This window comes from Pinus tabuliformis, chromosome 7, assembly GCF_031772625.1.
Source record: "Pinus tabuliformis cultivar Carrire ecotype Pingquan chromosome 7, CPIR1, whole genome shotgun sequence".
Lineage (NCBI taxonomy): Eukaryota > Viridiplantae > Streptophyta > Pinopsida > Pinales > Pinaceae > Pinus > Pinus tabuliformis.
Genome location: NC_142293.1, coordinates 141,998,563 through 142,020,966, shown reverse-complemented (window position 1 = coordinate 142,020,966; position 22,404 = coordinate 141,998,563). Strand labels below are relative to the sequence as shown.

Here is a 22,404-nt window from a genome sequence, read left to right as displayed (position 1 = left end):
ACTGGCCGAGGGTCGACTCCGACTCTGAAACCGACTCAATATCAACTTCGGCCGGTTTGATTTCAGTGACTCGGTGGTTGTAAAAGCACATTAAATATTTATTTTTTATGAAAAAACATAATTTTAAATATTTTCATTCATGTTTCCAAACACAAAGCATTAGAATATAGAGAGATAGTTGTGAGGAAATGTGAGGGGGTTAGGTAGCTTTTATAGGCTTTGGAGAGGTAGATGGGCTTCAAGAAAACCTAAAACCAAAAACTAATTGTGTTTGGGGTCCAAATTTCACTCCAAAAAGCATCGTTGGGCGTCTTTGACCGATTCAACTGGTTTAATACGGACTCCGCTGAGCCGGCCCATTTGTTACCAAACCAACTAAGTCAGTGACCGGCTTGGCTGGTTCAGTAACAAACCAGCCACAGAACAAGCTTTTCTATCGAGCCGGACCAGCCAAGGGTATGGCTCAGTCAGCTCGGTCGTTTATTAAAACATTGAGTCATACATCTTTTGGAAGGCAACTCGATCATTCTTGAAGAAAGGCTACAGGCATCAAGCAGTGGAAGTATTTGATATTTTTGTGATAGACATAAGAAAGGCATCAAGCAATGGAAGTATTTGATATTTTTGTGATAGAGATAAGAAAGGCTTTAAGCCTCTTTCGGTTGTGAGAAGAAACAGTCTCTTTGAAATCTTCTATAGAGTTATTTATCTTGAAGACCTGTAGCAGACCAGGAATACTGTTGAAAGATAATCTTGGCAAGATCTTGGATTTTTGTCACTAGAAAGGAAGAAACTACAATCTTATATACAGTGATAAAAGGACATCAAGTTCTTTGAAGAAGAGCCTTGAGAAGAAATAGTCTCTGTTACCAACCATTTTGTGGGTAATATCCCCAGGAGACCAAGATGGTCCTCAGTCGGCAACCCCTAGCAGCGACCAACTAGCTCGTTGTGCCATTTCTCTAAAGAATTTCAACCCCCACTTCCGTTATCAGTTTTCCTCATCACTCCATGCATTTAGTTTTAAATCCAAGCATGATAAAAATTCTAAAATCTGGAAATGACTATTTTTTTGAAATCACAAATTTAGAGATTTGACAACTGTTGAAATTGCAGAAATAAAACACAGCAAAATTATGACAGCCACACACAGAAAATAACATAGTGATTTTTTGTCAATGTGACCCCGGAAAAACCCCCTACAACTCTTGGGGAAAACCAGTTTAAGAGCTCTTTTTTATTTCTGAAAATGCTTTTACAGAGAAATTGAAATACATAGTAAAAATTTCAGCAACCACAAATTACAACTTATCTCGATTTTCGTGCTTGAACTCCACCTCGAAAATCATGCCAATCAGCAAACTGCCAACAAAAAAAAATCCAACAATAAAACAACATTAAATGTTGTACGACATGCCTCGAAAATCGTGCCCAAAACCTATTGTACTAATTGTACGGATCGTACAGATTTCAGCAATATTGTTGTCTCAGAATTCATGCCCCAAAACTTGCCTCAAAATTCGTGCCCTTGTTGTTGTCCCTCTTCCTCCATTTTTGTGCATTTCTCCTATTGTACGATTTTGCCTTGGAAAGCATGCCAATAAATGTTTCTACTCATATTTGCTAAAATGTCTTCTTGCTGCTCTCCTTCACTTCCTCACTACTCAGAAATTTTCTCCTTGCTCTCTCTTCTCTTTCTCTCAAATGCTCATGAAAAAATGAATTGATCTCTTCACTTCTCTTCTCCTTTTACTCTCTAATGACCTTTTGGGTTACCCTAAAATATAATGGTTGAGATTCATTTAGATCTAGGAATGAGAATAAATGTGCATTTAATTCTCACTTTCTATTTTTTAACTCACCCACTTAAATAAAGACCCACTTAACATTTTATTGCCATAGTCACTTTTTCACTTTCTAATTCTTCATTGACACTTATAAAATCATTTTGGGAGAAAAGTAAAAATAAATTTGAACACTTTTCCCTAGGCGCAAGATCAAAGCCTTAGGGAACCATTTGTCCTCCGGTACCCAAATTTTAACACTCCCTCTTACCGAGGAAAGTGTTCCTCACCACTCCCATCTTGTCTCTGAAGTAGACATGCTTGCCCCGTGGTAAGGCTTTGGTGAAAATGTCCGCTACCTGCTCATTTGTCGAAATGTACTCAAGCTTGACAACTCCCTTTTGGACATAGTCTCTAATGAAGTGATACTTGATCTCAATATGCTTTGACCTGTCATGAAAAATTGGGTTCTCCGTGAGTTTTATGCAACTCTGATTATCACAGTAAATTACTGAAGGTCCCAATCTCTGACCAAATAGACCAAAGAACATCTTGTGAAGCCATATGGCCTCATAACTAGCCAAACTAGCAGCCATATACTCTGCCTCAGTTGAGCTCAGTGCAACTAACTGTTGTTTCCGGATGATCCATGACACAACTGCCGAACCCAACCCAAAAAAGCACCCGGGAGTACTCTTCCTATCTAAAGCACAACCTGTCCAATCTGAATCTGTGTACCCTGCCAGTCTCACTCCATCACCCTGTCTATAATCCAGACCAAAATCCACAGTGCCTTGCAAGTAACAAAGAATGTGTTTTGTAGCCACCCAATGCACTCTCCTGGGCTCACACATGAACTGACTCAGTGTTAACTACAAAACATATATTTGGTCAAGTGTTTACCAAATACATCAATTTACCAATCAGCTGTTTGTATAGAATAGGATCCACCAACTCGGAATCAGAAGCGTGAAGCTTCTTCCAATTAGTGATCATAGATGTAGACATGGGTTTGCAGTCCTCCATGTGAAATTTGCTAAGAATATCCACAATGTACTTCCCTTGTCCCGGGAAGAAATTTCCCTCCTCCTGCCACACCTCCAATCCCAAAAAATAAGGCATCAAGCCAATATCCTCATCTCAAACTCTGATGCAAGATCTCTCTTGCAGCCCTCAATGAGTCTCTCTGCACCAGTGATGATCAAGTCATCAACATACAACACCAGAATGAGAGGCTCCTCACCCACCACAATGAAGTATAAGTTCAGATCAGCCTCACTCTTTGTGAAACCCAACTGCTGCAAGTATGTATAAATCCTCGAGTACCAAGCTCTGGGAGCTCACTTCAGGCCATAGAGTGCCTTTTTCAATCTACATAAATGGGACTCCTTCCCATGCACCTCAAAGTCTTGCGGCTGCTCAATATAAACCTCCTCTTGAATGAAGCCATTGAAAAATGTAGTCTTCACATCCATCTAGTGGATCTTCCAACCCATCTCTGCTTCAATTTATATAATGGAGCGAATAGATGTATACCAAGCTACGGGAGCGAAGGTCTCCTCATAGTCAACTCCCTTTGCCTATGAGAACCCTCTTGCCACAAATCGAGCCTTGAACTTCTCGATGCTACCATCTGCAGCATGCTTTATCTTGTAGAGCCATCTGGAAGTAACAACTGATTTACCTTCACGCCTCGGCACTACCTCCCAAACATCATTTTTCATAATAGAAGAATACTCCTCCATCATGGCCTCTCTCCAACTCTGTTGGTTGGCTGCCTCCTCATAACTAGAAGGCTTAGAGTCAACAATGCTTGTTACCAATGCCATGTAACTACAAAACCGCTCAGGTAGTTTACTCTCTCTGACCTATCTCTTTGGCCCAGCAACTGATGTGGCCTCTCGCAAGGTATCGTGAAGCCACTTGGGCTTCCTCTTCCCTATGCATACTTCTCCCACCGGAGTGAAAGAATCCTCATCATCATCAGAAGCCTGAACTCCTGAAGGCCTGCCAACTGAACTCATTCCTGAATCTGTGCTTGTAGACACTGAAGTAACGTGCAAACTATCCATTAGTGGACTACCCTATGAACTGCTCTGCGGACTGCCCTGCATGCTACCCGAAGAACCAACCACCTAACTTTGAGAGCCACTGCTCACTAATGGACCTGACACTGTAATCGATGTACCTCCTGATCCCTAACCATTGGATCCCCGTGACTGACTCAACTGCCCCTGAGGGTCTGGTGACTCTAGATACTCTAACTCCCATGACCTCCTGAAAGCTCTCTCCTCCTCGAACTTCACATCCTGCCTGACAACCACTTTCCTCTTCGCAGGAATATAAATCCGATAAGCTTTCGAGGTCTCGCTATAGCCCACAAAGATGCCCTAGTCTGCAGTGGGCTCTAGCTTGGTCTTGTTCTCCTTGGGAACATAGGAATATGTAAGGCACCCAAAGATACGAAAGTGCCCAACATCGGGCCTCTTCCTAAAAAAAGCCTCCTCCGGAGTCACATTCCCCAAGGCACGATGTGGACTCCTGTTCTGCAAGTAGACAACAGTGTTGCAGGCCTCTGCCCAGAAAAATAAAGGTAACCCCTGATCATGAAGCATGGCTTTAGCAACCCCTACAATGGATCTGTTCTTCCTCTCCGCAACCCCATTCTGTTGGAGGTTGTAAGGAACTGTGAACTCCCTCCTAATGCTAGCCTCAGCACAAAAATCAACAAACTCACGAAGGGTATACTCCCCACCATTGTCTGACCTGAGGACCTTGATCTTCCTACCTGTCTAGGTCTCCACAAGAGCTTTGAACTCTTGAAACCACTTGAAGACCTCACTCTTCTTCTTCAAGAAATAAATCCAGGTCTTCCTGGAGTGGTCATCAATGAATAAAACATAGTACCCATAGCCACTCAAGGATACATGAGACATCTGACCACTCACATCAATATGAATCAAGTCAAGGATCCTGGTTGTTCTGTTGTCACTGTTAGGAAAAGCGGTCTGGCAAACTTCCCCATAGCACATCCTCTGCATACATCAAGGTGATCAGAACTGAAATCTGGCACACAAGCGGTGATCTCCCGCAACGTACATGTGCCCCATCCTGCGTTGCCAAACCTCACACAACTCTGAACCGCTAGATCTGTTGTTGGCCCTGTCTCGAGTGTTGCTACTCAATGCCATCAGGGGCTGGAATGAGAACTTGTACACCTTGCCATGGTGAACACCAATCTCTCTAGCTGAAGCAGTTGGAGTTCCCCTAAGACATATAAGCACCTGCCCTCTCCTAAACAACACATCATGCCCTTTGTCCTCAAGTGCTGAGACGGATATCAAGGTCTTCTTCATTCTAGGCACATACAAAACATCTGACACTTTCAAGGGAGATTTGGGTCCCCTATCAAATGTCAATGTCCCCACACCAACTGCTCTAACAATGTTGTCATCACCAAGTACTAGCTCCATATTAGTATCACCCTCTGAAAGCTCTGAGAAGTACTCGCTAACTCCTATCATGTGGCAGGAAGTGCCACTGTCAACATACCAAATGCTAGAAGATGCTCTGATAGTAGCGGGGAATGCACACTCCCTCTGAACCTGTATGGCAGGTGATCATGCACTAGTAGCCTCACAAGCTATGAACCCAAACTCCCCATCAAAGCTCTCTGAGAAGCTCTCTATCTCTGCAGAAACTGCCATGGGTTTGTCTTTCCCTTTCTTGTTCTTCTTCTCCGAACACACAACAGCATAGTGTCCCAACTTTTGACAATTCCAACATTTGACTTTGGTTGCCTTTGCCTTTGCCTTTGCCTCCACTATTGGAAGCTTGCTTCTTTGCTCTACCCTATTTGCCTCTTGCTAACAATGCCACATTGTCATCCTCCTCCACTTGTTTGGCTGCCCCAAGATGGTTCTTTCTGATACCATTATGAATGCAATCATCTCACAACCTCTCCCAATCAGGAAGGTTTTCCCGTGCAACAATGTCATCCACAAAATTCTCCCAAGTCTTGGGAAGATCATTCAAAGCAATCCTCACCAACTCAGTGGGTGAAATGATCTCACCTACGGCTGCCAATTCATCTCTCACTGAAGTGATCTTTGTGAGGTATGTTGTAGCATTGTCAGTCTTAACCATTTTAATGGCCTTCAGTTTCTCCTTTAGGACCATTTTTTTGTTTTCATTTGAGATCTGGTAAAGACCGGTCAAGGTTGTCCACATCTCATGTGCATAAATCTTTCCTCTCACATGAGGAATGACATGGTCTTTGATTTCTTCTAGAATCAATCTTTTTGTCTTAGCATTCTTTTTGTTAAACTCTATCAACAGTACAGAGTCAATAGGTACTACCACTAGGTTTTGTGTGGTATTTACCATAATGCCCCAGACTTCTACTTCCTCAAAGATGCTCTGGATTCTCTCCTTCCATGCATTGTAGTTATTCTTCCCATCCAACCTGTCTTCAACTCTCAAACCCAAAGACATATTTCACTGTTCTACCAAACTGAAATTTTCAAATCTGTGGTAAAGGTTTCTGTTTTCTGTGTAAAAATCAGCGTGTTGTAATTTTCACTTTGTTGTCCCAAACTGCACTTTTCAGCGAACCAAGCTCCGATACCATGAAGAATTTCAACCCCCACTTCAGTTATCAGTTTTCCTTATCACTCCAACCATGATAAAAATTCTAAAATCTGGAAATGACAATATTTTCTGAAAACACAAATTTAGAGATTTCACAACTGCTGAAATTGCAGAAATAAAAACACAGCAAAATTATGACAGCCACACACAGAAAATAACATAGTGATTTTTGGTCAATGTGACCCTAGAAAACCCCCCTACAACTCTTGGGGAAAACCAGTGTGAGAGCTCTTCTTTATTTTTGAAAATGCTTTTACAGAGAAACTGAATACATAGTAAAAATTTCAGCAACCACAAATTACAACTTATCTCAATTTCTGCGCTTGAACTCCGCCTCGAAAACCGTGCCAATCAGGAAACTGCCAAAACCAAAATTTTTCTAGCAATAAAATAGCTTTATATGTTGTATGGCCTGCCTCGAAAATCGTGCCTAGAACCTGCTGTACGGACCATATGGGTTTCAGCGGTATGACTGGCTCGAAATTTGTGGCCAAAAACTACCTCGAAATTCATGCCCTTGTTGTTGTCCCTTTTCCTCGATTTTTGTGCCTTTCTCCTGTTGTACAGTTTTGCCTTGGGATGCATACCAATAAATGTTGTTGCTCAAATCTGCTAAAATGTCTTCTTGTTGCTCTCCTTCACTTCCTCACTACTCAAAAATTTTCTCCTTGCTCTCTCTTCTCCTTCTCTCAAATGCTCATGAAAGAATGAATTGATCTCTTCACTTCTCTTCTCCTTTTACTCTCTAAATGACCTTTTGGGTTACCCTAAGATCTAATAATTGAGATTCATTTAGATCTAAGGATGAGAATGAATCTACATTTAATTCTCACTTTCTATTTTTTAACACACCCACTTAAATAAAGACCCACTTAGCCTTTTATTTCTATAGTCACTTTTTCACTTTCTAATTCTTCATTAACTTTAATATAGTCACATTTAAATTAGAATGTAACTTTACCACTTATAAAGTCACTTTTAAATTGGAATGTAACTTTACCACTTATAAAGTCACTTTTAAATTAAATTGACTTTACCACTTATAAAGTCACTTTAGGAGAAAAGTAAAAAATAAATTTGGACACTTTTCCCTAGGCCAAAAATCAAAGCCTTAGGGAACCACTTGTCCTCTGGTACCCAAATTTTAACATTCTCCGCCGCCTAAGCCAGCCATGCGGTCCCTCACCCGTCTACCATGATTGTATGTTTGAAGGTGGGCCTCCCGAACCTAAAAGTATGCCTTGTCATTTGGTAATTGAGTATTATAGTTTGCTTATCATGGACACTCCTGGGCACAGATTAATGGGGGGATTCACGGACATAATGGGCTAGGTCTATGCTCCTATCCCCTAGACCTCTTTTTGGTGTTAACCTTGTACCCTAGTCCCATGGAATATCTTTTACTGACCCTTGGGTTTTAGGGATGGTATTACATGGAAAGCCCCGATTTTGGTTGCGTGGTCCCGCTCCCTCATCCATTAAAATTTTTCCCCTCCCACTCATCGTAACCCATTCATCATTTCTCCCACTTGGGTCCACATTCCTCCATTGGGTCCACATAGGGTTGGCTTTCCCCTTCTCCTTGCCCGCACCTTGGGTCGAGCGTGGAATGATGCCCCGAAGGTTGATGATACTAGGGGGGGGTGAATCAGTATTTCTTTTCAATTGTTATTTTTATCAGTTAAATCATTTATATTTAGACCACAAAAATGAACACCAGAAATAAATGCTTTTATTAATATAATCTTTACAATAAATCAAGTACAATGTATATAGGGCTTCAACCAGTTGCCAAGCAACAACTTGGACTTTGTGAGGCTCCAACCTCCAGGGCACCAACCTTGGATTTAGGAGCACCAACTACAAGGACACCAATCCTACCAATTCTGAGGCACCAACCCCAAGGGCCCCAACCCTCTGTTGTATATTGTCTAGATATGTTTGGTAGTTATTCTCTGCTCCCAACCCTGCTAGACTACGACTTACTTTTGTCCTCCTGTTTGACCTACGGCTTTCTCTGTTTTTTTCCAATTCACAAGTTGTGAACCTTTTCTTGTTCTCCGTTATAGATGCCTGATATGCCTGACCTTTGGCTTCCTCTGCGCTCGCTCGACCTTTTGGCTTCTCGACATTCGACTTCTCGATCTTTGGTTTCCTCTGTCTCTTCGAGTTCACCAATACTCAACAGACACGTTCATTTGGAAGAGAAGCTGACTTATGATGTCGCATATTAAAGTTATATCAGAGATGCCCTTTCATCCACAGACTTAATTATTCATGGAAATCGCATCACAAGAGAGGTTATATCCACATTGGAGATCCCATGTGCCACATCATTCCTTTAATCGTAATCACAACTTCTAGAGGTCTTTTACAAGTAGTGCCCATAACATACTCTGTCCTCCAATATCAATATCATCGATCTTCACATATCAGCATAGTTAAAAAACATATAATGGGTGGTCCCACTTGCCACATCATCACCTTAATCGCAATCGGTGGTTTACCATCATTACATTTCTTCCAGACTTGCAATATGTGACAGATGCGATATTCCAATAAGCTTCTTTTGATACCCTCAATCGGGTCCACGACTTTATCACAAACGATGGTTTTAACATGTCATCCCTTTTGAACTTTGTGATTCAACGGATGCGATATTACATTAATCTATGTCATAGTGGTGCAGTGGGGTCCATCATAATATCGCAATCGCAGTTTTTACTGTCACATCATTTATGAATTGCGATATGAAAGTTCTGATACAGCAGATGCGATATTACAATAGGGCGTGTTATAATGGCGCAATCGGGTCTATAATAATATCGCGATCGGAGGTTTTAACATGACAAGGCTTTAAACACTTGCGGTATGGCAGATGTGATATTTCTTTAAGATGTATTATAATGATGCAGCAGGTCCACAATGTTATCTCAATCGACGGTTTGTGAGACTTCGTCTGGCACATGGATTAAAAACCGGCCTTGACCCCCACAGTTGACCGTGGTCTAAGGGTTGACTTTGAGATCGACAGTTACGATTGAGTGCGGGACTTCAGCCACAATCAAGGAAGTTCGTACTTTCCTACCCCCGTTCTTTCGATATGTTAACTCCTCTGATACTCTGCAATACTCCTCCGATATGTTAACTCCTCTGATACTCTGCAATACTCCTCCGATATGTTAACTCCTCTGATATTTCTCTGTTAACACTGTTTATGCACCTCCGCCGATGTGTTCCTCTTTGCTTCTCGTGGCTTCCAATGACCTCTTCCGATAGCTCTTCTTTGACTGCTCCTGTTCTTTTCACAGATCTACTCTGCTTCTCCTTGGCTTCATATCATCATTTAGTATCCTAGATTATTGCCATATTGACATCAATGACAATCTAGATCAACAGGGTGTGCATTTAGAGCCATGGGCCTCCACAACAATAGACAACACCAGTGTTGTTAAAATCGCGATAAAATCGCGATTTTATCGGAAAATCGCGATTTTTTCCCTTTCCCGCTTAAATCGCGATTTTTATACCAAAAAATCGCGCCTTTTTTTTTATACCGATTTTTTCGGAAAAAATCGCGTTTTTTTTAAAAAATCGCGATTTTTATGGAAAAAATCGCAGGTCGTCGGGGCAGCGGGCTTTTAATAGGCAAAAAACGATTTTTTTTATTTCATTATGCTGTCTGCGCGCGGAGGAGGAGAAGAAGAGGTGAGGGAGAGGAGCTGAAGGGTTTCCGTCGAATTTGGGAGCGAATCCAAGTGGTTTTAGGAGAAATCCAAGACAAGATCACCAATTTGTCCATAAAAAAGGTATGTAGATTAATTTTTTTTTGTTTTGCTTCTATAAAAACTTTGTTTTACATTGTTTTTCAAGAATTTTTTGTAATTTTTCATTGATTTGGGATGGGTAATTTGTTATGACTATGAGAACCAATTTTTTATTTTTATTTTCTCATTTTTTTTAAACATTGTTTATTTTTTTTGAATTTTCATTGTTTTTTGGCATTTGCCATTGGCATTTGGTTGGGTAACTTGGGTTTGGAAATTGGGATTTTGGAAATAATTAACTTGTAATTTTGTAAATGCTAAATTGTAATTTGTATTATGTAATCCTAAATTCCTATTTCCTAATCCTTATTTTTCCATAGGTTTGCAAATTCAAAATTCAAAAACAAACATGCCAAGGAAATTGGATCCTTTCTGGGAATATGGTGAACCTAAAACTCCGAATGATAGACAAAACTTGTATTGCAAGTTGTGTGGAAAGGAGATATTCGGGGGGGTGTACAGGTTGAAGTTCCACCTTGCACAAATCCCTGGACATGATGTGGGGCCTTGTCGAAATACAACTGCTGAAATTATCCAAAGAGCCATGAGAGCATTGGGAGAATTAGAGCACACTAGAGAGGCCAAAGAAGAACTCAAAAGGCAACTAAAAAGGTCAGCTGAAGGAAGTGGGCCAAGTGGCACTGGTTCTACTGCAGCGTCAGTCAATCCGGTAGCTGCATCATCATATTTTGGTCCTCGAACCACACCTGGTTCACAACCAACTATTGGTTCAATGCTAAAAAGAACTGAAAAAGAACAAGCTGACAGGTTGATGACAAAATTTCTCCTCTGGAGTGATATTCCTTTCAGCATTATAAGGAATAATCCATTTTTCCAACCTACTGTTGATGTTATTGCCAGTGTTGGCCCGGGGTACAAAATCCCTTCTCTTCATGATTTCAGAGGCCGGCTTCTTCAAGATGAAAAGCGTGACTGCACCCAAAGATTGGAGGATTTTAGGGCATCATGGGCACAAACAGGATGCACTGTTATGTCAGATGGTTGGACTGACCAAAAGGGGAGAACCCTTATAAACTTCTTGGTTAGTTGTCCCAAGGGGACTATGTTTATCAAATCTGTTGATGCAACTCATCAAATCAAAGATGCAAGAACTTTATGTGATTTGCTGGATGTGTTTATTTTGGAGGTGGGTGCAGAAAATGTTGTCCAAGTCATAACGGACAATGCTGCAAATTATGTTGCTGCTGGTAGAATGCTTATGGACAGGCATCCTACTTTATTTTGGACACCTTGTGCTGCCCATTGTATTGATTTGATGTTAGAGGACATAGGGAAAATTCCCTTTGTCAAAGAGATTGTTGACTCATCAAAAAGCATCACAAAATTTATTTACAATCACACATCTGTGCTTAGCTTGATGAGAAAATGCACCAACAACAAAGAGTTGGTGCGCCCCGCCATTACACGGTTTGCGACGAGTTTCATATCTCTTCAATCCCTCTTGAATTCTATGTGGGATTTGAAGAGAATGTTTCTTTCAGAGGAGTGGCGTGCTTCGTCAATGAGCCGCAAACCAGAAGGAGAGGCCGTCTGCAGACTAGTTTCATACCAGGAAGACTTCTGGGCGGGAGTGCAGGAGGTGTGCGCTGTTACAGAACCTTTGGTAAAGGTTCTTCGGTTGGTTGATGGTGAGAAGCCCGCAATGGGCTATTTGTATGAAGCCATGGACAGGGCCAAAGAAGCCATTTGGTCCTACTATGATGATAAGGGAGATGATGGGTTTCAGAGACAACTCCTTCTATGGGAAGTCATTGATGAGCGATGGAACAACACACTCCATCGTCCCATTCATGCTGCTGGGCTTTTCCTGAACCCTGCATTTTCTTATGCATGTGGGTTTGATTTTGATGTTGAGGTCGTGGAAGGATTATTAACCTGTGTCCAGAAGATGGTGAGATCTCCAGAAGAACGTATAGAGATCTCTAGACAAATTGAGACATATAAGATGTCAGGTGGCACATTTGGCTTTGAGATGGCTGTCACTGATAGGACGATTAAAATGCCAGGTATTTTTTAGTTTGTACTTTGTAACTTTGTTTCAAATTTCATTGTCTCTTCAAATTCCATTTTTTTCTTATGTTTATTTAAAATTTTATTTGTAATTTTGTTGTAGACGCATGGTGGAAGATGTATGGTGTCAGAGTACCCCTTTTGCAAAAGCTTGCCGTACGCATCCTCAGCCAAACATGCAGCTCCTCGGGATGTGAGCGCAATTGGAGTGTATTTGAAAAAATACACAACAAGAAGCGCAATAGGTTAACACTTAAACATTTAAAATATTGCAAATTTCCAAATAAATTTTTGAATTCATTAAAGTTTTAAACAATATTTTTTTTATAATATTAATTATTAATTATTATTTCATGAACTTTGTACAGGTTGGAGTCCCATAGACTTAATGACATGGTCTATGTCTACTACAATCTTCGATTGTGGGTGAGACAACTAGAGAAGACACCTGATACGGAAGCCATCTCATTGGATGGGATTGACACCACTGCTGAATGGAGGGTTGAGACCAAGAGGCCTCTAATGGATCCCACTGATGATTGGTTAGTGCAGGATGAGGGGGAGGAGGAGGGGGAGGAGGAGGAGCAGGAGCAGGAGCAGGAGCAGGAGGAGGAGCAGGTGGAGGAGGAGGAGCAGGAGGAGGAGGTGACACCGCCTACCCGGGCTACCACTACCACCAGTAGAGGACGTGGTCTCCGTCCACCTTAGCCTCCTGTAGCTGCTACTACTAGTTCTTCAGCTTCTAGAGCACGTCAGACTCCACTGCCATTTCCACCAGCACAGGCACCAGCTTCTACATCTAGAGGGAAAGAGAAAGTTGTGCCATTTTCTCGCAAGAGGGGCAGAGGAAATCAATAGGATTAGACTTTCATTTTATTGTATATGACATTATGACATGATGAGATACATTATCATATTTTTTGTTGATATTTTGAGGCTGAGTTGGGACTCAGGACTTACTATTCAGGACATGATTCAATGTTATGTGTGATTTTAGCGCTAGAAATGATATTAAACATCTTATATATTAGTTTTTTTATCATATTTATGTGTCAATGTATTTATTTTATGTTGTAGATGGTTTAGATATTAAAAAAATTGAAAAAAAATGAATATTTTTGTGCCAAACGCTTTTTTCCCGCTTTTTTCCGCTTTTTTCCCGCTTTTAACGATTTTTTCTGCTTTTTTCCCGGCGCCGATTAAATCCCGCTCGCGCTTTTAACAACATTGGACAACACTCCATGGATCCCCAGAGATGTTCAAAGATTGCTCAAGATTCACCTATTGGATGAGGAAGATGCACCTAGTTCACCTTTACCCAGCTAGCCCCACAATTGTACCATGCACTTGGTAAATGACATAAGACTTGTATGCTGATGTGGCATCACTTACACCAGCATCTGAGCCCTCACAAATGGTCTACAGGCATCCTTGACTTACTTGGAGACTCATGAGGTCATTTGTGTGCCCTCACACCCATTGGGAGCACCACAGGGTTACTATGTGGAAAACAAAGGGCCAACCCCTTCTCCATTACTTTTGGAAGTCCTATTCATCATTATGGCACTTTTGGATTTTATCAGGCTTCTTAAGGAGCCCAACGATGTTCATTATTGATCATTCGACCTCTTGAGAGGCTTGTTATTTTGTTTATGAGCTAGTTTGGTGGGCTTGTCACCAAAAGTTAGTTATTTGTACATTATTGTTAATTTAGGGGCTAATGTAGGCTGAAATAGCTAAATCGAACTCCTTACAGATGTATAAATACAAATGATGAAAATTCATTTCTCATCATCACTTGGTTTGGACTTGATTTTTGCTAAGTACAAATTTAATGCTATTTATTCTCTTACTTTGTCACATACATTGATGATGAGATTTTCGCTATACTAGGGCTAATTGTTTGTTAAAATTGGCAAATAGGGCCAAACTCCATGTGGGTCATCTTATTTATGGCAGTTGATATTTTTCTTGGATTCCTCTCGTCAAGAGGCGTAGGATTGATCTAACGATCATTCGATTCTGACAAGTATTTATGGAGATATGAATTTATTTGTAATTACTTGACAATTGTCAAAGTCGGCCAGCAGCTAAATGTGTGGCACACATGTTCAATGTCTCATATAAATACATGATAGGTGGAGGCATTATTTCACCATCTCATCTCACTCATTCTTCTCTCTCTCTCCTTATCATTGGGTTTACACACAAGGAGGGGCAGCTCACACGTGGGAGGAAGGAGGACGTTGAAGGGCAAGGAAGGAGGACACAGAAAGACACAGTTTGGAGGACGCAGAAGCTGCAGGTCATCTCTTTGACCAGCGTGGGCATTTCAGGGCTGCAGTTTTGGTGTGGCTGCATCTCCTAGGCAAACCACAAATTTTGGCACAAAAACAGAGGCATTCTAACCTCTAGTTTGACCAGCATTGACTACCCTAGTTTGTGGCAACATGTTGACTTCAGTTGACTGCAGTTAGACTGGGTTTTTCGAACTGTTTATGGGCTACCTCTTCTTGTTGTTGGAGGCCTAGATGACCGGGAAATTGACCAAGCATATTGAAGGTCAATTTCATCTTGTTTGACTAGATTTGACTTTGCTGGTTAGGGTTTGATGTTGTTGTCATAAAATTACAGATTTATGTATTTGTACTATTTCTCTTTGTTGAACTATTGAAGATTAAAGAAGAATTGATCAAAGGGTTTCCCCATATTAGGGTTTGTCCCTGGCTAGCCACCACATCTGGTGTCTCTTGTCTTGGCTTGTTTTCAATCGATCTATTAATGTTCTATCTGCATTTTACTTTATGTTTATGTGATTATTAAATAGTGGCTAATAAGAAGAAATTGAAGTAAATTGCACTAAGCAAAGAACATACCATAAATTAACATGGTATCAGAGCTGAGGTGAAGACAAAGCCCAAGCAAGAGCACGAGCAATCACCAAAGGTTGTTGAAGCAATCCTAAAGACTTCATGGGGTCCTCATCACACTTCCCCGCTGAAGACAAGCTCCGTGAGAAGTCCGACTATCACGGATGGAAGATGTCTCTTGATCTGACATTGGAAGAGCAGGAAGTGTTGGACCATGTGAGAGGCAGAATCATTGAGCCTCCATCAAATGCCTCTGTTGCTGCAAGGAACAAGTGGACTAGGGGAGAAGTCAAAGCAAAGAAGATCATCCGGGACTCTATCAACAAGCGCCTAGTGGCCTATGTTTCCGAGCTGACCACCTCCAAGGAAGTCTACGATAGACTGGTAAGCTTATTTAAAGTTAATGATGCAAATCAAGCTTGTTCCTTAAGAACAAGCTTAAGGAAATTAAGAAAGGCAAAGATGACAGTACGCAAGCCTACTTCTTAAGGATCACCGAGATCAAAAATGATCTCCTATCAATTGGGGAAGTCATTCCTGACAGGGAACTGACCATCACTACTCTCGGAGGGCTCCCATCTGAATGGTATATATTTAGGACCACTCTTCTCAACAATAATGTAATCCCAGGATTTGAGGAATTGATGGCGAGATGCATTCAAGAAGAAACAAGGATGGAAGAGCAGGAAATGCCTTCACTTAGAGGCAATCCCGCTACATTCTCCTCTCATGCTAAAAGGAAAATAATTTCGGGGCAAAATCTAAGGAAAAGGGCAGACCGAAAGGTGGAAGCAAAGGCAGATATTACATTTGCAACAAAATTGGCCACTATGCGAGGGAGTGCCCTGATAGAAAGGACGCATCTCATGACGATGATCAAAATCACTCCCGAGGCGATTCCAACAACAATCAAAGGAAGGGCAGGTTCAATGGCAAAGGAAAGAGGAATGTCGGAAATCAAGGATGTGGTGAACTCTCCAAGAAGGCAAGAAACTCCAGGTATGAATCTAACGTTGTTAACAATAAGCAAGATTAATATTATCTGATATCGACCCTCTCTACTACTCCGGATTCGTTGGGAAATTGGCTTATTGATAGTGGTGTCTCAAGGCACTTCACTGGTTACAAAGAAGCTCTCTCTAATCTGACAGAGAAGGAGACCAACCTGGAAATTGTTCTTGGGGACAACTCCAAATATGCTGTGAAAGGCGTAGGGAATGTCTCTCTTCAATTTTATCAGGGTAATACAATTCATTTGCAAGAAGTCTTATATGTACCTGATCTCAAAAAGAACATGGTGTCCATTTCGACAATGGAAGAGAAAGGCTACAAGGTGGCCTTCATCAATGGCAAGCTACGTGTATGGAAAAAGAATTTCAAAGATGCTTTCACTATTGGGTTTTGGGTTGACTCTTTATATCATGTCGGAGGAAGTCCATTGGGTGTCATGACTTGTGACACATCTCTTCAGTTCGAACTATGGCACCGGAGGTTTGCCCACCTTCATTATAAAGCTCTACCCGATGTGAGACAAATGGTGACCGGGATGCCCGAGTTCAAATTAGAGCAAGAAGATGTATGTCCAGGATGTGCCGAAGGAAAGCTTAAAAGGGGACCATTCCCCTCAAGCCATAGCATGACCTCCGATATTGCAATTGGTTCACTCCAACATATCTGGTATGATGCCTATGAATTCTTTGGGAGGATATTTATACTACCTCACTTTTACAAATGATTATTCTCGCAAGACTTGGATATACTTCTTGAAAAAGAAGGATGAAGTGTTCTCTTCGTTTCGTCACTTCAAAGCCTTGATTGAGAATCAAACCAAAAAGAAGATCAAGATCTTAAGGAATGATAATGGGACTGAGTATGAATCCAATGAGTTCCATGACTTTTGCAAAGAGGCTAGCATTAAGAGGGAGACTACAACACCATATACTCCTGAGCAGAATGGTGTGGCGGAAAGGAAGAATTGTACGATTGTGGAAGTTGTCCGTGCTATGCTCCATGATCAAAGGCTTCCAAAGTTTCTATGGGCCGAAGTTGCGAATGTCGTCGTATATGTTCAAAACCGATGCCCTCATCAAGCATTGGGTTCCAAGACTTCCCTCATCAAGCATTGGGTTCCAAGACTCCCAAAGAAATGTTCACTGGTAAGAAACCTAACGTATCTTTTAGAATTTTTGGAAATACTGTATGTTTTCATGTAGCTTTGACTTTGTTCGTTAGGGTTCGCTGATGTTGTCATAAAATTACAGATTTATGTATTTGTACTATTTCTCTATGTTGAACTATTGAAGATTAAAGAAGAATTGATCAAAGGGTTCCCCCACATTAGGGTTCGTCCCTGGATAGCCGCCACATCTGGTGTCTCTTGTCTTGGCTTGTTTTCTGTCGATCTATTAATGTTCTATCTGCATTTTACTTTATGTTTCTGTGATTGCTAAACAGTGGCTAATAAGAAGAAATTCAAGTAAACTGCACTAAGCATAGAACATACCATAAATTAACATTGTTGGATGCATTTACTGCGAAATAGCATATCACGATGTATGGGCCATGTATGTTGAATGAATTCTCCTAGGGATAATTCTATAATTAAGCTTATCTTGACAAGCCACTTCTGTTAGATAATCAGAAAGGCAGAAAGATTTTTTTATTCTTGATAATTACTTGTGATGTTCTTGATTTGTTATTATGGTTCTCTACAACTTCTTTATTTTAGTTCATCAAGCAATTGCCAAAGCAATAGCACATAAAACAATGGACACCAGATGTAGGCACTATGCCAGGGCAAAACCCCCCTTGAGGGGAAAACCCAGTCAAAATTCTCTTCCTTTCAATAGTATTTTTTGAGACTCTTCACCCTAGACAAAGACCAAACCTTCCCTCCACACCAAGTCAGCCTCCCAGATCTTCGACCTCCTTTCCAGCAACTTCGACTATTTAGCAGCCTCCGGCATCAAGCAGCTTCCGACATCAACAAAACTTGGAAGACTTCAATCTCCCAAACTAGAGCATGAAACAGAGAGAGAGAGGCACCAAAATTTCGTTTTTCTTCTTCTCCTTAGACTCCACCCAACTCTCACTTCCTTTGGCTTCTCGACTTCAGACTTCGCTCTTCCCAACTTCCTTAGAGATATCAAACTTGCTTGAGTTGAAGTGATGGAAATGAATTCGACTTGCTTTTATTTATAGGTTCCATGTGAGGTCGAATCAGTGTCCTTAGGCCAACCTGATGTGGAGGATACATAAATTACATTTGACTCAATACTACCTTTTTACATGATTCAAAAGCCCAAGAAGGGTCTCTTTAAAAGTAAAATGACTCTATTGACTATGAATAAATCCTAGAAGTCCTCAATAGGCACTTTCACCTAAAACATGGTGGCCCAAGCATGAAACCCATGCTTTAATAAGTCACAATAATAATAATAATTCTTTTCTTTATTATTTTGGCAAGTATATTACAAATTGACTCAAATACATTAAATGAAGACCAAACCTAGTTACATTTTCCAACACTCCCTCTTAACTAAGGAGGTATTCATGATATACAAATATAATGGAAGATCTCAACTATATGAACCATGAAGAACTTTTAGGCACCACAATGCCATGGACTAGATTCCATTGGTCTGTCAACAATTTAGGCATTGCAATGCCACGGACTAGATTCCTGACCAATGCAATCTATCCAAGTGGGAATAAGTTGGACTTAAGCTTTTAGCCCCTCTAGGTACCATCAAACTTACTTGCTAACCACCAACCCAGAAATCCAGGTGTGTATCCAAAAACAGAGCTCAATAACCAACACCACCTTTCCAAATTCGGGACCTAGACATCAACACAAAGTGTCCTCCAGATATCATCCCAGGCAATGCTTTACTTCTTCCAGACAACTTGATGTCGCTTCTCAACTTTTCATAGTAGGACTATCAACTGAATCTCTAATAGAAGATTCCTCAATCATACACTTTCCTTTCCTACTTCTAATGCAGCAACATATCCTCCAAAATTCATTCTTCAATCAAACCAAGCTATGCCTTCCCTCTCAACCAGGGAGCATCTCTTTATCCAGACTCCCTCTTAATCTTAGGGAGATCTCTTCTATTCAGTTTTCCTCAAAGAGATCAGCTTTCGTGGATTCCAACCATTTCATCATAGTTATCATCATCCCCATCATGCTTATCACATCAACGAACATCTTCACCATATTGAGGATTGTGTACCTACACAGCTTGGATAGCAAGTACAACCAAATCTATAGAAGCATGAAGTTAGCCATATCAAAATCACGGAAGCATTTCAACTTTATACATATCAAATACCCAAACTTTATGACAAACAAGAGACATAAACTCTTCAACATCTTGCTAGGCAGTTTGTCATAAACCATAGACTACTTCATAACAACTTTCATTTCATCTAGTGTTTCAATGTTTCTTTCAAAGGTGTGACATACCCTACTACAACATAAAGCAAACCCTAGAAACAATTTAAACAAATATAGATCTACAAGGTATCTAACAACTTTCAGAATTCATATGTTAGATTTCCACTAGGGTTCATACAAATCCTAGATTTCATACAAAAAAATTATCAAAGCCAATCACAACTTAGTCATTATCATGACCAACTTCCACTAGAGTTAGTTGCAAAACCTAGATTTTCAATCAAACATTAATCCCAACCAAAACTCAGAGTTCAACAAATCTTACACAAATCTCAAATCATCGTATTGTCATCATACATCAGATATTTTTACTGACCTACCTAAACCAAGCTAGGTTTTCGACCAAATGGGCACACACACACACATATATATAGGGTTTCATTCCTATCAATACCACATTGATTGAAGCCAAAATGAAAAGAGGTGGAGATGGAGATTCGAAACCCTCTACGGTCGGCGCCTGATGCCGGTTAGGGTTCCATCTACAAAACTGTGCACATGACGGAGTTTTTCCATCCTTCTCGATCCACCTTTGCTGACCCCTGATGTTGTATCTTCTGGAGCCCATTACGTCTGACCTTGTTCACCCTCCGTAGACGCCTTCACACTTGCCCCCGTGATTCCGCCGTGACACTACCTGCTCCTTTTCCACAGACGGTTCGACAGCAACAACGACGGTTTTCAACTCCCAGTTGGCACGTCGTTTTCGGAATCAGTTATGGAGCTTGATCAGGTTGACTACTCAGACAACCCCTTCGCTGATGTCTCCATCTGGACACCCCCCCCCCTCAATCTCGAAAGGATTGTTCCCCCAAAGCATTGACCTGCCAGACGTCCTTACGTCTCTACCATCGATTTCGGGTCCCTCCTACCTGGTCGTTACCCTACCTGAGGACCCCCCACTTGCCCGACTTTTGCTACTCCTCCCCCTTCGTCGACATCCCTACAGTTCTTGGCAAAATACATAGGTCATGAACTTACCACTATCTCCTCGGGTTATCCACCACACCTTCCGTCTGTCGAGTCTCATTTCCCTTCCACTGCCCCTCCAGGTGAACCCTCGGTGCTTCCACAAGAAACCCCTTTCGCTTGAATTTCGACTACTCCTCTCTCTGGATGCTTTGCAGGCAACCCTCCGGTTTTCGAAGCAAACCCTTTTGGGCCAGGATTGCCTCTTTAATATGTTCATGTAGAATTTCCCACTGTAGATCACCAAATAATGCAATATACTAAAGCAAAATACTTGATCTACTTCTACAAACAAACTTGCGGAAGCTTAATCGATTTCGAGCAAGATCAAATAGAACACATATAACAGAGAATGAGAAATCAACCACACATGAACACAGAAGAATACTCTGGGGAAAGCCTCGGCTAAAAACCTCGATCTTTGTATTATCATACCAGTGGAAATATGTCCAAATTACACAACGCTTTAGCTCACAAGCTATCCAGTGCTCAGTACAATCCCTCAAATGCTGCTCATAGACTGAATAGACACAACATATGCCTTACTCAAGTCCTCCAAGCCTCCTATTTCCTTGCGCAATTTCTCCTAGGTCCTCTAGCTGCCACCTGTGTGAATTCACCTCTCACACAACTCACCAAACTCAGAAGTAACTGCGCAATCTCCAAGGAATGAATTCCTTCTAAATACAAGAGATATCCTCAATGGAATATTCCTGCAACTGATAGTACATTGTCCCATCATTTGATCTCAACTGGGTCTCTGACTAAACTGACATGCATGAGTTATTCATGAGAGAATATTCAGTTATCTGAAGTGCAGTAGTTACATGCATGCATGCATTAACTAACTGAACTCACAATCAGTTCAACAAACTGTTGGAACTAATCTAACTGGACTTAACTTAGTTAACTGAGCTAACTAATTACAATTCAAAGTACAACTCATCCTAATCTCCTTAATCAAGGGATAACTTCCTCAATCAAAGAGAAAATTGTTGCATGTCTTCACATAGACTTCATGTTTGATTTTCTCCAACTAATTAACTGAAGATGAATTAATTAATTATTTTTCAAACAGTTGCTAAGATCAAATTCGAATTTTAACTCTCAATTTTAGCTCAGGGACTAACTAAAATTGGAATGTATCCAAAATGCTATTTATAGAAATGCTATTTTTAGCATTTCTATATTTAGCATTTCTTGTTGTTATTTTCAACACCTATAAACTTACAAAAGGAAAAGACTTTTCCAAAAACATGTTAAAACCTATAAATTTTAAATAAATAAAAAAATATAAAATAAGATAAGGCTACAAGAAAAGGGCTTAGTAGTGTAAGTCCCTAATGTCAGATTCTTCGGTATTGACTTTCTTTGGATCTCCTTCTTTAGCAATGTTAGCATGATCTCTTTCTCTCTTCTTGTTTCTTGGATTGTCGAGACAGTCACTCTTGTAGTGACCCTTCTTATGACATTGACAGCATTCTACCTTGGACATCTCAACTTTCTTCCTTGCTCGTTTCGATCAATATTATCAAAACCGGACAAGAACCGGTGGAAGCGACTGGTCCAACCGTTTTTGGCCCAAAACCAGTCCGACCCGAGCCTTCGAACTGAAATTGGTTGATTCCGCACCAAATCGGTCGGTTCAATAACAGAACTGGCCAGTTCGATACCGGACCAACCTATTCCACCGAACTGGCCAGTTCAGGACCGGTTTTGTTCTGTTTGTCCCTTCCGAGGTCAGCATAATAAATAAAAATGCCCCTTTTTTTTCAATTGGTTGGTTTACTTCTAATTCTCCACTAGGCCAACCT

At 40.9% G+C, this 22,404-nt stretch overlaps 2 protein-coding genes across 2 annotated transcripts in view; one reads left to right on the top strand and one right to left on the bottom strand.

The window, feature by feature from the left end:
* LOC149246244 (FtsJ-like methyltransferase family protein) overlaps nucleotides 1-22,404 on the bottom strand; it is a 107,170-nt gene that overhangs the window by 61,129 nt on the left and 23,637 nt on the right. The window lies entirely within an intron of this gene.
* On the top strand, nucleotides 11,123-12,799 carry LOC149246245 (uncharacterized). The gene is made up of 2 exons (XM_089455649.1): nucleotides 11,123-12,537; nucleotides 12,661-12,799. Exon 1 carries the CDS (start codon nucleotides 11,253-11,255, stop codon nucleotides 12,297-12,299), a length of 1,047 nt encoding a protein of 348 aa, XP_089311775.1. The 5' UTR covers nucleotides 11,123-11,252; the 3' UTR covers nucleotides 12,300-12,537; nucleotides 12,661-12,799.

What these genes read in the sequence shown, in the direction of transcription:
- LOC149246245 (XM_089455649.1), top strand. Translation starts at nt 11,253, where the DNA reads ATGTCAGATGGTTGGACTGACCAAAAGGGGAGAACCCTTATAAACTTC.